At 44.3% G+C, this 17293-nt stretch overlaps 1 protein-coding gene across 2 annotated transcripts in view; it reads right to left on the reverse strand.

Moving 5' to 3' along the window:
• LOC110089019 (aldehyde oxidase 1) overlaps nucleotides 1–17293 on the reverse strand; it is an 82279-nt gene that overhangs the window by 30274 nt on the left and 34712 nt on the right. For both annotated transcript variants that reach the window (XM_078379898.1, XM_072979043.2), the window contains 7 exons: nucleotides 15662–15754; nucleotides 7900–8069; nucleotides 7093–7219; nucleotides 5269–5391; nucleotides 4819–4915; nucleotides 3340–3464; nucleotides 1797–1930 (listed from right to left, as the gene is read on the reverse strand). In XM_078379898.1, coding sequence (XP_078236024.1) covers nucleotides 1797–1930; nucleotides 3340–3464; nucleotides 4819–4915; nucleotides 5269–5391; nucleotides 7093–7219; nucleotides 7900–8069; nucleotides 15662–15754 — 869 coding nt within the window. The remainder of the gene's footprint in view (nucleotides 1–1796; nucleotides 1931–3339; nucleotides 3465–4818; nucleotides 4916–5268; nucleotides 5392–7092; nucleotides 7220–7899; nucleotides 8070–15661; nucleotides 15755–17293) is intronic.

Raw genomic sequence — 17293 nt, forward strand, 5'->3', positions numbered from 1 at the left:
TTTTAAAACAGTTTTTTTGTGTGGAAAATGAATGTGGGGGCTAATCCGCAGCACTTCTAAAGAACTAATCCCACTTGATCCTGACATAAAGCTAAATAACTAAGAAAGCAATGGGTGCATATTGTGCCTTATCGGAAAGAACAAAAGAAAAGCTCTGATTCTGCACCAAATTAAAGGAGGCAAATTTTCATAATCAGGATCATTCTTTCTTACTTTAATTTTTAAAAAGTGGCCTTGCTGTTCTTGAGTTCCATGCAACAAAGTCTGAAATGTTCCTTTTATGTCTTCTTTCACGATGGCGTAATTTAATGTTTTTCTTAGCAGCTATAGATGTAGTGAGTGGCTCAGAAGCAGATAGACTTCACCCCAAACCAGAACTTTATTGGCATTTTTATTGTACTGGCATCCATCATGGCTAACTATGGATAGCTGAAAGGTTCTGGAACACATCTTGGTTGTGTGCCTAGCCACATATCCAACCGTATAACTGAGATGCCCTCTAGCACAGTCATCCCTAACCTTGGGCCTCCAGATGTTCTTGGACAACAACTCCCAGAAGCCTTCACCACCGCCTCTGCTGGCCAGGATTTCTGGGAGTTGAAGCCCAAGAACATCTGGAGGACCAAGGTTGGGGACCACTGCTCTAGCACCTTATCAATTAGCCACAATTAGCTGCAGCAGGTGATACAAGCCTGATGGCAACCCCAAGGGGATTCTAGTCCATATTTCTTAATTTAATGCCTGGTTCTATATTTATAGCATCAAAGCAGATGTTTATGGGTGTGAAACTCCATCCATTCACTCAATCTCCTTCTGAATTCCAAAGCAGTTACTATTCAATGAACTAGGTTCATTCATGAGTCCAGATACTAAGACAGAGGGAATCCTCATCCCAGGCCCAGTCCAAATCAGCATGCCCCTCCATATCTATCCCTGCTACTATTTGAAAAACAAAACAGGAGAGCAAAGGATTTGTCTAATGTCATGTTTTGTTCCAATCTTTTAAAAAATGATATTAGAGCTTAGGAAGGTTACTCAATCAGGCCTTTGAGCTTTTAAAACATCTGTGAGTGGTGGGTTTTTGTCTTCTTCTTCTGTGCCCAGTTCATGGCTTTATCTTCAAATCTACTCATGTGCCTAGCTTTTCTGCTACTTAAGCCATAAATGGTATTTTAAATTTTAACTGAGCAGCGTCCTCTACCAATGAAGCCGTTATGCTTTATAAGTCTCCATGTAAAACAGTGATTCTACAGCCAAAACAGCAAACCTGTGAAGGAAATCCCTGGCTGAGGATGACAGGGAAGAACTGGCAGAAATAGATAACTTATTTAAACAACTAATTACCCTCCTGCCACCTGGCATGCTTTCTGAATTGGTTAAAATACAACCCTTCTCATCTCCAGGCAGATGGCTACCCGCCATTCTGGCTGAGGAATGATGGGAAAGGAAGTCTTTCAAATCTGAAGGACAGCAGGCTTGGGAAAGTTGAACTATGATGTTGTCTCAAAGGACAAGATTCTGGCTTCACACAGTACAGGCAGAGTTTATTTTAAATTGATCAAGTATTTAAAGATATTTCTTCCTGGCATTCAAACCTGATATGCTCATTTAAGACTCTAAGCACAGGTGCATTTTTTTAAAAAAAAACATGATTGACTTTCCACTAATGTGTCAGAAAAGGGAAAGTATATTTCAGCAACCCATTTCACTTCTATATTTTCCTCCTATTTTCCCTTCCCCCCTGTACATCGCACTGCAACAGAGAAGTTCCTGAACTGGAACATAGACATACTTACTTGTTGGCCGCCACTGCTGTTATACAAGCCAGAATACTAGCTTTCATGATTTTTCCACCAAAAGCCCCTCCGACCCGTTTCACGTGACACATGATCCTATTTTCCGGGATGCCTAAACAGGAGGCCACCATTTCCTGCAGAAAAGCCAATGTAAAATTACGACAGTCCAATTAAAAATGGATACGCTTATCTCGTATATGGTGTGATACATACACTTAAAAAGGAAAAGAAATAGTGTTGCAGAATCCATGAACCAAAAGAAATACTTTGCAGCAGGAGTGAGCCATGTGTAAACACTCCCCCCCCCAGGGCTCAGATGTAGTCCCCCAGAACCTTCCATACTGTTCCAAACTTTACAGTATTTTGAAAAAATATTTGGGGCAAACTTTAAAAAACAAACAAACCCAAGTGTCTTCTAAGGGAGGTGCAAGTTCTTATGCCACATTCTGATGGCCTTCCAGCACCCCTGGCCTCACCCCAGCCAGATTTTTATTTTATTTTCTAATTCAGCCACTAGAAGGTGCAAGGACTCCACCCCCCTCATTAAAAAAAAAACTCACCATTTTGTAAGGAAAAAAAAAGGAAGATCACTACCACAATGTGATCTTTCAAAGTCTACCAGGAATGGGCATGTGGTGGGGCTCAGACCTCTGGAGATGATCCTCTCCTGCTCTAAAGGGTGGTGGCTTTTGCTGTACCTAATGCTTTTGCTGTACCTAATGAGGTAAAAGACCGGCAGTCGTAAGATCGAATCCACGCTTGAATCCACGCGACAGAGTGAGCTCCTGTCGCTTTTCCCAGCTCCTGCCAACCTAGCAGTTCAAAAGCCTGTAAAATGCGAGTAGATAAATAGGGACCACCTCGGTGGGAAGGTAACGGCGATCCATGTCTAGTCGCTCTGGCCACGTGACCACGGAAACTGTCTACAGACAAATGCTGGCTCTACGGCTTGGAGACCGGGATGAGTACCGCCCCCTAGAGTTGGACACGACTGGACTCATTGTCAAGGGGAACCTTTACCTAATGCACTTTTTAAGAATGGACGCACAGACCTATATCAGGCTGGGAGGAAGTGCCTTGCCTAAGCAAAATTGGATCTGGGCCTTTTCATGGCTTGCGCAACTCATTCTCTTAAACCCTACCACTACTTAGGAAAACAAACATAGTGACAAATCAATGACACAGATACAATGCCAAATGTTTAATCACCCAACAAGGCACATCTTTTGGCAATGAGAGTGTAACACAGTTACAGTAGAAAGTAATACAAATGAGAACAAGGTTATTCTGGTGGTGAAAGGAGTAATATTTTCTGCTTGATTATAGATGCTACTTTTAAGGGAATTTTTAGACATGGCTACATGTGAATCATTTAAAGGGATTAAGTGACATCTCAAAAATACTGCACCCAATAAATTTAGGATTGTTAAACACACACACACACACACACACACACACACACACACACACACACACACACACACACACAAACAACCCCCAGTCCTGTCATTTACACAAAATGCTTTGGAAATGCTTTTCTAACCTGTACGAATGCTGGATGCTGGGTTGATGCATACACATCCATTTCTTTATCCTCTCCTTTTGGAACAACGAGAACACTCTGAGTTTCCATGTAGAAATGCTCCTGTCCCCCAATTTGGATCTCACCTGTTCCAATAAGAAAAAATTTAAATTGGTCCCTCCTGAAACAAAAACCCTGCTCTGTCTGACAACAGGAGGAAATATGTTTATGTTGCGCTTGGTTCTCCTATACTGTTGCAAATATTATGGAACACCCATGTCTGGGCTGAGACAGTGATGGAAGAGAGGAAAGTAAACAGACCCTTACCGCATGACATGGGCTGGGTATGGCCATAACACTAAGCCACAATTTAGCATTTTATGAGAACCATCATCTGTGGCGAGTCTTCTGTTTACAGGGAAGATTGAGGTTAACTGACACATTGGTTGAAATCCTGTTGCTTAGCATAATCACTCAGACTAGGGAAGGCCCACTGAATCACTGGAGACTGGGGAGTCAACTCCTCTTTGAGTTCTATTGATTCAAATGGGTCTATTCTAGTTGTGACTTATTTTAGCACCCTTAAGAGGAAGAAAAGTCTATTTATTCTAAAACGAGTTTGCCTCAATCCAAATTTGGCAAATTAGTTTGCTTTTCTGTTGGGAAGACAGCACTTTGTCTGAATTTGTCTGGTATCTCAACCATATAGTACTGAGCTGCATGCCCGGAGGGACAATGTTATAAAGGAGGAAATACATATTTATTTTAATGTGACCCTGAGATTGGTAATGCTGGTCCTGACATATTCTTTTCCCTTACAAGGGACTTGGAAATCAGTTTTGTAATTCTGCAGCTACATAACTCCATTAATCCAGCCTATATTGGTAGGTCCCATATTCTGCTGTTCTTAGGCATTACTAATATTTGCAGTATTTGAAGTGCCATGCCTAAAATCAATAGGTCACACTGATAAGATTGCTGCCATGGCAGAACTTATTACAGGTAATTAATGAGTTGTATTGGCTCTTGCCTTTCCACTGGACCATTTCAGCAACGTGGAGAGGGGGGATTTGCTGCTTGGGTAACAGCCTATCCTCCATATTACTTTACCCAGGCTTCATGCTCTGGAGAGGACACTCCTCTATTCAGAGCATGTTACCATAGTCTCTCGAGACTGAAGGATGCCTATGATGATGATGAATGATGTGCATTTTCATGCTTTAAAAAAAATCTGCCCAAAATGACAACAAACGCTATCCCATGATGTTGTCTGGATGAAACATCACTATTTCGAGGAATGATAGTTCAGTAACTGTGATAGACAGCTGTTTTTGGCATCAAATGGTAAATCTATCACATTCGGCATTTTTGGAAAGTCTCTCCCTCCAAAGATGACTTAGGCAAACATGGCATTGCAGAGAACAGGGTGTAGGAGACTGGGATGGATATGCATGAATCAGCTTCCACAGGAGGATTTTAAACCAGGAAGCTGCAATTTACCTTCAATTATGTGGTCGGCTGTTTTTAATGCTTCATCCACATTCCCTTGTTCCAGTTTCCTTTGTGGTTCAAAGAATGAATTGTGTGCTATCGCATCCTACAGTGGCAGAAGAAACAACTAGCTTGGCATTCACATCTTCATTTCCTCAAAAAAGCTGAAATAAAAACTACAGGATCCCTTGGAGGGAACCCATGACATTTAAGCTGGTACACAATCACTTACGGCTTGCAGAAACACCCAAAGAAATGAATTACAGACTAGCTCACTCTGCAGTAAAATGTCAGCCTCTGATTTTAAGGCTACTGAGCCCTAATTAAACGACAAAATAATCAAAACAATTTGATATAATTGTTCTGGATTGCCTAGGCTTCCCACGCTCATCACAGCTGAAAGCTAAAAGCTGCGTAACAGAGGCAAAGCCAGCAATGTAGAAGGGGATATTGTTTTACCTCTATAGTCAGAATCACAGGCGCCAGGGCTTCATATTCTATCTTCACTTTTGCAGCTGCTCGCTTAGCGTGAACCTCCGAATCTGCAACCACTGCACAAACAATCTGACCCACACAAGTCACCTGAAAAATGGAAACCACCAAGTTTTTTTTGCCCCCAACGGACACCTGGCCCACAGAGAACTGGTGAATATATGCATATAGCTGTACATACACACACACAACATAACATACATGGTTGCTAATATGCTTATTCTAGGGGTGCATCTTATTGTTCACATAAGCACAAGCTGAATATCAGCACCACAACTGATGCACAACTGACTTGCATGACAACTAAAAAGGGCTGCTGGCGGCAAGTTGGTCGGTGGGGAAACCAATCAGTGGGATCTGTTGACTGACCGATTTCACTGCTGCTGCAGTCACCGCTCTCGGGATTTGTGTAACTGTTGCAGGTTGATTTACAAAACTGCAATCCAAATGTTTCCTAATCTTCCTCCACTCTTTCACTACCCAGGTTTCAATCTACTTTGCAAATGGCTGGCAGCCTCTCTCTGTGGCTCCTGCCACTTCTACACTGCGCATCCTCCAAAATCAGTCCAATTAATATAGGGTACCTAGTACTTCAAAACCTGAGAGGCCGGCCACCTAGTAATATGGGGACATGCTGAAGATTCTGCTAGGTTCTAGCGTTTTAGCCTGCAGGAGGAGGATCCCACCTCTGCACACTCTAATAGGTACATATATTTAAAAACCTTTCCTGGCAGGGCTGGCCCAAGATATTTGGCTGCCTGACGCTGAGCAGCAAATGGCACTTCTACTGTCACCCCTCATCAAGAGATGTTCAAGTTATTTCTCTGGTGGAAAAACTACAACCTGCTAATCCCTTTCTATTCAGCACTGGTTAAGCCTCATCCAGAGCATTGTGTCTGGTTCTAGGATGCCAAAAAAACTGGAACAAGTACAGAGGAATGCAGCAAAGATGACCTGCGGACAGGAAACCAAGCCCTATAAGAAAATACTGAAAGAACTGGGCATGTTTAGCATTGAGAAGGGAGATAGGACAGCACTTTTTCAAGTACTTGAAAGGTAGTCATATAGAGGAGGGGCAGGATCTGCTCCAGAGCAGAAGACATATAATAATAGGCTCAAGTTACAGGAAGACAGATTTAGACTGACTATCAGGAAAAAAAACCTCCTATTAGAGCAGTATGGCAATGGAATCAGTTACCTTGGTAGGTGGTGAGCGCGCCAACGCTGGAGGCATTCAAGAAAAAAAATTGGACAACCCTCTGTCTCCTCTGCTTTGACCTGGCCGCCTGCACTGAGCAAGGGGTTGGACTCGATGGCCTTTCCAACTGTATGATTCGAATTAAATCACTAATATTTTGGTGCCCTGTCAAATCACTCCAAATCAGGGTAAAGAAAATTTGTGCTAAGGTATAACATTCAGATTAAATATCTGCTGACTGTAACAATATGGTCTTGCTCTACTCATTCAGTTATATTCTGCACTAAGAAAAAATTGCTTCTGTTAACATAATTTGGAAATGATCTGATCATTATAATACGTATACTTATAGTCTATCTTGATGTAGATGACAGAAATGCACATGGTGCTACTGTCTTTCCATATTTCTTCAGCAACATTTCAAACTCCTCTTTTACCTGTAACTGTTCTGTGTTAAATTCTGATCAAATCAACAGCCACCTAACTTCCCAGCCTATGTGTACACTACACTGAATGAAATCAATTCCTGTTTAGATTAACAATAACAATTGAAGAGAGAACTAGGTCAAATCAAAGGTCAAGATGTTGTGTACCTTTTCTCTGGCAAATAAAATATCTGGGACATCATAGTTGTAGAACTCATTCATGGCTGGGACGTCTTGAACAGAGATGATATCAACCACACCTGACATCGCGAGGGCTTCTGAAGCATCAATTGATCTGGGGGTTCCGTACCAAACAGTTAACATCACAGAGTGCTTTATTAGAGCAAAATAAGTATTATTTATAAGCTGTCGGGTCAGGAGCAAGGCGAAACAAAGGTAATTACAGAATGGAGACTGGGTGATTCCAGGGGATATTGGGTTGATGGAGACCAATAGATGTAGCACTGGGATACAGAAATAAGGGTGTCGTACTAGGGAAGGGGGACACAGTCCTCTGCACCAGTCTCAGGTCTGAAGAGATGGAAATTCTTAAGGGCAGATTCAGTTAAGCTCCAGAGCTTTTAGTTAAGGTCTGAATGCAAATGTTGCTCATCAAGAATGCTCTGAGATACATGAGACCACAAGTGAAAATTTTAAAACACCCCTCTACCATTTGTATAAGACAGTCTTTTTAAAGAAGGAAAAGATGTTAGGTGATTTTCTTAATAGTGAATATAAAAACTGACCCCCTTGGTAATGCCCTGCTTCTGACCTTCCTCCTGAGCAAGCCCCCACCCACACAAAAAAGAAAAGAAAAGAAAAAGAGAGAAAAGAAAAGAAAAAGGGTGATCATTTGCCCAGTAGTCCACCAAAGGAGCACCTCCAGTTCTTTGTTTCTACTTCACTATTACAAAGAAGAAAGCTTTCAAAGCCATTTAAGAAAAAAGAATTGGCTATACCATCGCACATACGTACACAATCTTTGCATGGGCTTTAGAACTGGTTACTAGAGCCAAGAAGAGTTCTTCATCCACAGAGCGAATGTCATCGCAATAAACAGCTTCTCCCGTGGCATGCTTAACACCAGACTGGTGCACGACAGGACGTCCCACTGGATCTTGGGCAGATTGTTCCGGCTTCACATCCTTTCCAGTTGAGAGAGAAACATATAAAAAACAGAGAGAAGAAGAAAGCCAAACTGTTCCTTTGGTCTCTTTTGGTTATACAGCCTATTGTGGGACAATGCAACTTTCCCATGTTACATACAGCACTGATGTTACCTGTCTGTCATGGGTTTGGAGGGAAAGTTCCATCCTATGGGGAGTGGAAGGCGGGACATCAGGAGGAGGGGCTGTACTGTATATATATGTGAAGCCTGTGTGGTGAAGTGGAGACGCTGGGATGTGACGAAGCAGCAGCTGGGAAGAAGAAGCTGGTGTGGGAGTCTGTGTGTCAGACAGGGTACTACTGTGTGTCAGAGTACCAACCTGATAGGTTCAGGTGTCTGTTGGTTAGCCAGAACTGATAGGTTCAGGGTCTGTGCTTCAAGTTAAGGGTTCTGTGTGAACCAACCTGTGTGTATGTATGAGTGAAACTAAGCCACGTTACTATATCTTATTCACCTGATCATTTTATTTTTCCCTGTGTGTTGTTTTAAATAAACCTTATTCTTTTATTGGTTAAAAATCCATCCCTGGTCTGTGTGACTTCTTACAGGGAATGGTTGGTGGCAGCTTAGTTAACGTGTGGCATATCCCAGTAGGTCTGGGTTTGTCACATTGATTGGTGTCCAGCGTGTGGGATACGACTGGTCCAGTTGTCCAGCGGTCCAGCAAAGCCTTGGCAAGTGTGCCCAGAGCAAGGGGGGTCTAGTCAGGGACAATCTGAGAGCGCGTAGGTAATCTTCTAGGTGTACCTCACGGGGGGGTGCACTAGTAGAAGAACGTGTAACCTCAGATTGGGGACTAGATTAGGGAGCTCTGAGGCAGCCTGTTTTGGCGGGAAAAAAGCTGAGGCAAAACTGTGAAATAGCAGTGAGCTAGTTTGTCTGCTGAGAGGCCCAGCAGAGGGGGGTAGACTCTAGCTTGCAACTGTTGCAAGTAGTGCTGAAGGACAGCAGCAATCTATAGGGAAAGCTGGTTCTGAGGCAAAAGAAAAAAAAAAGTGGTCGTTTTATTTTGAGGCTTGACTTTTTAAAGCAGCTTGTTCTGAGGGGGGATTATGCCCTTGACTCGAAGCCAAATGGCAGAAATGGGTGAAGTGAAAGACCCCCAGGTGGACCAAGGTTCTGAGGATGAATTTGGCTCAGTGCAGGGTGACAGCACGGGAGAACAGAACCCAGAACTTAGAAAATTGCTCATAGCCCAACAGCATGAACTGAGGATGAGGCAATTTGAAGTGGAGGAAAGATTAGAGAGAGAAAGAAGGGAGGAAAGAGAAAGGCAATTTGAAATGGAGGAAAGGGAAAGAGAGAAACAGAGACAGTTTGAATTAGAGAGAGAGAGAATGGAGAGGGAGGAAAGATTGGAGAGAGAGAGAATGGCGTTTGAATTAAGAAAATTGGAACTGATGAACCAGAACAATAATAACAATAGGGATTCTGAGGGAGGCCAATTGTCTAAAGCTGACCTGAAGAAATTCCCTGTGTACCACAAGGGAGATTGTCCTGAGGTGTTCTTTTCCTTAGTGGAAAGAGCGTTTGTGGACTTCTCAGTGAGGGAAACTGAGAAGATGACCATCATGCGATCTTTAATCAGTGGTAGCCTGGCTGAGGTTTATTCAGAGATGCCACAGGAACTGATGAGAGATTTTGCAGAGTTTAAAAAACTGGTGTTTGCAAGACATGGGATAAATGCGGAACAGCTGAGGCAAAGATTCAGGTCCCTCACAAAGAAACCAGAGCAGACTTTTACCCAAGTGGGGGCTCAATTGGTGAGGCTGCTTGAGAAATGGCTATCTCAGGAGGGGACAGAGACCTTTCAGCAGCTTAAAGATTTGATAGCGCTGGAACAGTTCTATTCAGTCCTGCATGGGGAACTGAAATTCCAGGTGAGGGAAAGGAAACCAAAATCTGTGGCCGAAGCAGCAGAGATCGCAGATTTTATTTACCAGATAAGAAAGCCCTTGGGTGAGGGGAAAGCTATGGGGAAACCTAAAGAAACCTACAGCAAGTACTCTCAGGGACCAGGGAAAAGCCAGCAAGGGGGAGGGGCCCATGGTGAAGGGAAGCCCTCAGACATGAAACCAAGACCTCAGATTTTGGAGGGAAAACCAAAACAAGATGAGAGAGATTCAAAATACACCAGAAAATGTTATTTCTGTCAGGGAAAGGGCCATCTAATCTCAGAGTGTGAGAAATTAAAGCAGCTAAAAGGAATTGTGCCTCAGGATTCGAGTGGAACCAAGCCAAAAGCTGTGTTCTGTGTCCAGAAAGAGCAAGGCTCATTGTCACTGAGGGAGCCTGTTGCCATGGCTACTCAATCTGAAACAGCTACATCTGCTGATCAGGCTGAGGAAAATGGTCCTCTTGTAGAGGTCAGGCGCTGCCTGCTGGTGAGAACAGATTCTCAGTTGTTTGAAACAGCAGGGGTGGACGTAGGAATACTTGGCCATCAGTATAGGGGGCTGCGGGACACTTGTTCCCAGGTGACCCTGTGCCATCCAGATATTATTCCTAGGGAATATGTAATCCCAAATGAGAGCATGAAGGTGGCAGGGATTGAGGGGCAGGTGATCTCACTGCCAATAGCGGAGGTACCTGTCAACTTTCAAGGCTGGAGGGGAGTTTGGCGGCTAGCGATTTCATCGACTCTGCCAGCAGCCGTGCTCGTGGGAAATGACCTGGCTGAACATGTGAAACGGGTGCTAGTGATTACACGTTCACAAGCCACCACGGGGACAGTTCAGGGGGGTAATGATGAGCCAGAGACGGAAGCAGAGGGGAGTTCAGAAGCTGTGGTGGAAACCTTAACCACAGACAGCAGATTTGGACAAGAGCAAAAGGCAGACGCCACTCTCCAAAAGTGTTTTGAACAGGTGACTGACGCCCAGCTAACACCTGAAACCCCAGTGAGATTTCTGGAGAAAAAGGGGATTTTATATAGAGAGACCCTGAGGAATATCTCAAAAGGGGGAGATGGGATCAGAAGTCAGCTGGTGGTACCTGAAAAGTATCGCCCCATGATCTTACAAAGGGGGCACTCTGACATGTTTGCTGCACACTTAGGGGTGAACAAAACACAGCAGAGAATCACACAGAATTTTTACTGGCCTGACATAGGGAAGCAGATCAGGGAGTTCTGTAAACAATGTGATGTGTGTCAAAGGCAGGGGAATAGCCGTGACAGGACCAAAGCAAAGTTGTGCCCTTTGCCTGTGATTGACACTCCGTTCAAATGCATAGGGGTGGATATTGTGGGACCTTTGCCCAAGGCCACAAAGAGGGGGAACCGGTTCATTCTCACCATTGTGGACCATGCCACGAGGTACCCTGAAGCCATACCCTTGACTAACATTGAAACTAACACAGTGGCAGATGCCTTGGTGGGGTATATGTCCAGGATGGGATTTGCCTCAGAAATAATCACAGATTTGGGCGCATCGTTCACATCAAAGCTCATGAAACGCTTATGGCAAATCTGTGGAATTAAGCACAAGGAAACTACTGCCTATCATCCTGAAAGTAATGGGTTAACTGAGAAGTTCAATGGGACTCTAATGCGCATGATTAGGGCTTACTTGGCAGAGAATCCAAACAATTGGGACCAGAAGCTGCAATCCCTTTTGTTTGCTTATCGATCAGTGCCACAAGCCAGCACCGGGTTCAGTCCATTTGAACTTTTATTTGGGAGAAGGGTGAAAGGGCCCCTTGATTTGATCAAACAAAATTGGGAGCAGATCACCCAGGATGACCCACAAGACGTTGTGACATACATAGACACCTTGATGAATGACCTAAAGAGAAACCTAGAGCTAGCAGCAGAGACCCTGCAAGCTCAAAAGGTCAGAAAGAAAACCTGGTATGACCACGAAGCTAGAGAGAGGCACTTTAACTCAGGGGAGGAAGTGCTGTGGCCTCGGCCCTGCAAAGAGGTCAAACTGCAGCTGGGTAGCCCAGAAATAAAATACTTGGGTCACATAGTAGGGGGAGGAGTGATAAAACCCCTAGAGGCTAAGATACAAGCAGTTCGTGATTGGCCTAGACCCAACACCCAGAGAAAAGTCAAATCATTTCTTGGGTTGGTGGGCTACTACAGAAAGTTCATCCCGAGGTTTAGCGAGATTGCGGCTCCGCTGACCGATCTGACGAGGAAGAAGACTGATGACCACATCCCGTGGACCAGCGACTGTGAGGAGGCGTTCCAGAGGTTGAAGGAGGCGCTCGTCCAGTATCCAGTGCTGCGTGCTCCAGACTTCGACCGGGAGTTTATCATCTACACCGATGCGTCTAACAGCGGGGTAGGAGCAGTTCTTTGCCAGGAGGATGAGAATGGTGACCAGCATCCAGTGTCCTACCTGAGTAGGAAACTCCAGAAAGGTGAGAGACATTTGGCAACCGTGGAAAAGGAGTGCCTGGCCATAGTCTACGCGATCCAGAAGGCCAAGCCTTACATCTGGGGAAGACATTTTGTTCTGTGCACTGACCATTCACCACTGCAATGGTTAAAGACAATGAAAACCCACAATAGCAAACTTATGAGGTGGGCTTTAAACCTACAGGACTATGACTTTGAAGTGAAGGTGGTCAGAGGGTCAGTGAACTGTGTTGCTGACGCCTTGTCAAGAAGACCTGAAGAATGAAGACGGCGAAAGAACATGGACTATGTGTATATATTGATGACAAAAAGTTAAATGTACCTATTTTTTGAATTTGGTTTGTATGAATAAAGGTAAATTGATGTAATGTATGTGGTAAATGTTTAAATGCCTAATTGATATGGTTAACTTAGAATGTAAGTATAAGTAAGTATGGTATTGTGTGTTATTATATAACTGTTTTGTGTGTTTTATCCAGGTTGTTTTTTGGGAAAAAGCACGTTAGCTTTCCCCCTACAAAACAACTTATAAAGAGGGGAGGTGTTACATACAGCACTGATGTTACCTGTCTGTCATGGGTTTGGAGGGAAAGTTCCATCCTATGGGGAGTGGAAGGCGGGACATCAGGAGGAGGGGCTGTACTGTATATATATGTGAAGCCTGTGTGGTGAAGTGGAGACGCTGGGATGTGACGAAGCAGCAGCTGGGAAGAAGAAGCTGGTGTGGGAGTCTGTGTGTCAGACAGGGTACTACTGTGTGTCAGAGTACCAACCTGATAGGTTCAGGTGTCTGTTGGTTAGCCAGAACTGATAGGTTCAGGGTCTGTGCTTCAAGTTAAGGGTTCTGTGTGAACCAACCTGTGTGTATGTATGAGTGAAACTAAGCCACGTTACTATATCTTATTCACCTGATCATTTTATTTTTCCCTGTGTGTTGTTTTAAATAAACCTTATTCTTTTATTGGTTAAAAATCCATCCCTGGTCTGTGTGACTTCTTACAGGGAATGGTTGGTGGCAGCTTAGTTAACGTGTGGCATATCCCAGTAGGTCTGGGTTTGTCACATCCCAGGGCTACACAAGTGGGCTCCTCTCTTGGAAGATACAGTGGGGAATAGCTCAGTGAGTCAGGCAAAGGCTGAGAGTTTGATTCCTCACTATGCCTTCCAACAGAAGAGCCAGCCTGTGTGGCCTTGGGCTAGCTGTGCAATCCCAGGGTAAACCACTTCAGAGTACTCTAGAGAATCCTTAAAAGTCACCATAAGTCAGAATTGACTTGATTGCACAAATTATTATTATTATTACTAGACACTCACTCATTCATTCACTCACTCACTCACTCGCGCGCACACACACACACACACACGCACACGCACGCGCACACACATGCATGTACAGTGGTGCCTCACATAACGAGCGCACTGTTTAACGACAAATTCACATAGTGATCCGTTTTTTGGGATCGCTAATGCGATCGCATACCGATGCTTTCTATGGCCGGAAATCGCTTTGCGACGATTGGTAAGCGTTTCGCTTACTGATTTTTGCATAGCGGTTTTTTAAAACAGCTGATCAGCGGTTCCAAAATGGCCACTGGACGCCCAAAATGGCCACGCGCAGTGGTTTTGCGCCCTGCCCTCGCTTACTGAGGGCGCGAAAATGGCGGCCGGATGGGGAAACATCGCAGAACAGTGAGTTTTGGGCCCCGTTGGAATGCATTAAACGAATGCGTTCCAATGGGTTTTTCCATTCCGTATAGCGATGCTTCCCCATAGCGACGGTTAATCCGGGGCACCACTGTATTGCAATTGTCGTAGATGGATTTGTTTAGAAATTTAGCAACATGCCAGTGACAAACCAGCCTGGGATTTGCATCTTGAGATGCTGAACCTGGCAGTCTGGCTCCTGACAAATTGGAGAAATAATCCCCCATTTTTTACTTGTCTTATTTGACTTATCAAGGGACAGATAAGCCAAGGCCCTGGGTTCAGATGCTTGTAGGATTGAGGGTCCTTGCAAAATGTGAGCAAATGAAGTGTGTGATTCCACTCTTAGCACCTAGTGTAGAAGCAGGCTAGGTTTCTTTTAGCCTTCGTAGTGCTGCAAAATTTACCAAGGATGAACAGTTTTAATTACCATGAAGATCACACAAAGTGTAGGGTGGCTGGCTGTGGTATGGCTCTGCACTCTTACACATAAGCACCCCACACATTCCTGCATATAATAAAATCTTATTTCAGATAACTTGATGGGAGACATTTACACTCTCTCTCTCACACACACACACTGAACCCAACCATCTCAAGTAGTATCGCTGTGACTGAAGCAAGCCTAAAGCTTCCTCCAATACTACCTTCGATCACTGAGGCGAGGAAAAGGCCTCAACCATCCTCTCCCACGCTAGCGATGCCAGAGGCAACTCTGTCACACATGAGGCCTCTTGCACCTCACAGCCCTCACAGGACAGCTCAGGGGAATTCTCCCAGGTTGCCACCTGTTTTTTTGCCTACTGGTGGTGGGGAAGGGGTCCTTGTTTTAATGTTAAGGTTTAAATAGAGGGGTGGGTGCAGCGGTAGGCTCTTCTTCTGTTGGTGGTGGACAGAACCTAGTAGTCCCCCAAACCTCTGCAGGCCACACAAAAGGTCTCGGGGCTCTGCGTGAAATCCACCTATTCATTAAGGTGAAGTTAGCTCCCAGCCTTGCTCTTTCCTAACAACAGCAAACAGCTTGTTTAGAACACTGAGACCAATTCTTTGCTGCTGAACATGTACAAATAGACCAGTACTATAATAACTTATTTAACACCCCCACCAAACTATCATGATTGTGTAGCCCAGTTAAGGTATTGAGGTAGGTCAAATAATCCTAATTTTCAGACCATAGTAGTTTAACAGTTGGGTAAATCTAAGCCTGGATGTTAAAATCATTGCTTGAAAACAATGTTTCCAAACATTTTTAAGTAACCTTCAACACACACGCCTCACCATCTTTGCATAAAAAGGCATTTTTAATGGGATAAATCCATCCCTTCTCAGAAAGCAGAAGCTTCTTTTTCCCCAGATGGCCGGTTTCTCATACATACACATACCTGCTAACTCTAATATCCCTCTCCAAAAAGTCAAGGAAGAAATTATTCAACAAGGGCTACAATGCATATAAGGTGGCCCACGACCCCCCGCCCAGCTACTCAAGCAAAGCTACTGACCTGGTATTTTTGCATACACTGGGGCATTTTCGTATGAAAATATTCAAGGGCACTTGCGTAATTTTCCGGGATACCAGGATACCGTCTGGGATACTGAAAGAAGAGGAAGTAAGTCACTTTAAGAAACTCATAAACAACCATTTAACTCCATTAAAATCCAATTTAAAATGACCCCAGCACGAACAAATCTAATTTGGAAGGAATTAGAAGAACTTCTATAACACTTCCTGAATGCTTAGGAGGAGCAAATATAAATAATATAAAAGGATTCACACTGGACTACAACAAAACCCTTTCTAATGCATCATGTTGTGCCCAACAATGGCAACCAGAAGCCTACAAAGAACCTGTCAGGAGGATGTGAGCACGGTAGCTTTCTGCCTCCTCTTATTTCTTGTCAACTGGAGTTCAGAGACAAACTGCAAGTAATAAGCAGTCATCATGACTAGTAGCCAGAGCTGCAAATATGCCAAGTGCTAAGCAATAATTATGGGACAATCCCAAATACGGAATGTGTGCGAAGGTGTAGTAGGATCGCTCTCCTGTCTGCTGCTGTTACCATTCCCACCAATGAGGAGCTACCCTTCTCCATGAACAACATTGTAAATGTACCAGCAAACATTATACACATTTCAGGATGCATGCAGAGGTGAAGGCCACCACATGTTCCTTCGATCCTTGCCCTTCCTGGCTTATAAAAGCTGCCAGAGGGGGAATGGGGCCGAGTGGGTAGGAGGAGTGGCTCCTTGCAGCAGGGTAGGAGCCCAGAATGCTTCAAGGAGGCAGCACCATGATCATTGTTGAAAAAGCCCTTCTTGGATCCCATGGTACTAGATAATGACCAGTCACTCTCTAATGTTCTGTTTTTGGGCAAAGCTACTGGAGGTCCTGGATGAGATGGATCATCTAGTTGCATTTCTTTCTGGCTTCAGGCCTGGTTATGGGACAGAGATTACTTTGGTTGCCTCTGTGGATGACCTGTGTCAGGAGCTGGACAGGGGGAGTGCGTTCCTGTTGGTTCTCCTGCACCTTTCAGAGGCATCAACCATGGTATCCTTCTCCACTGTCTCTCTGGGATGGGAAGCTTTGTTTTACAGTGGCACCGATTCTTTCTAGAGGGGAGAACTCAGAAAGTAGTGTTGCGGGGACTCCGGTTCTACACCCTGGCCATTGGCCTACAGTGTCCCTCAAGGTTCTGTTTTGTCCCCTGTGCTTTTTAACATCTACATGAAACCACTGGGAAAGGCTGTCTGAAGTTTTGGAGTTCAGTGTCACCAGGATGCAGTACACTCTATCTCTCCTTTCCATCTAAATCCAAGGGGGCCATTCTAGATTGGTGTCTGGTATCAATAAGGGACTGGACAAGAGTGAATAAACTAAAACTTAATCTAGACAGGAGCTCCTGCTCAAATGAAAGTCAGATAAAGTAAAAGCAAAAAAAGCAAAGTGTGCTGCTTATGGCACTTAAAGCACTCTCTGGGTGGTTCACAAGTTAGTTATGCAGGCTACACATTGCCCCCCCCCAGCAAGCTGGGTACTCATTTTACCGACCTCAGAAGTATAGAAGGCTGAGTCAACCTTGAGCCGGCTACCTGGGATTGACCCCCAGGTTGTGAGAGCACAGTTTTGGCT

This window comes from Pogona vitticeps, chromosome 1 (genome assembly GCF_051106095.1).
Source record: "Pogona vitticeps strain Pit_001003342236 chromosome 1, PviZW2.1, whole genome shotgun sequence".
NCBI lineage: Eukaryota > Metazoa > Chordata > Lepidosauria > Squamata > Agamidae > Pogona > Pogona vitticeps.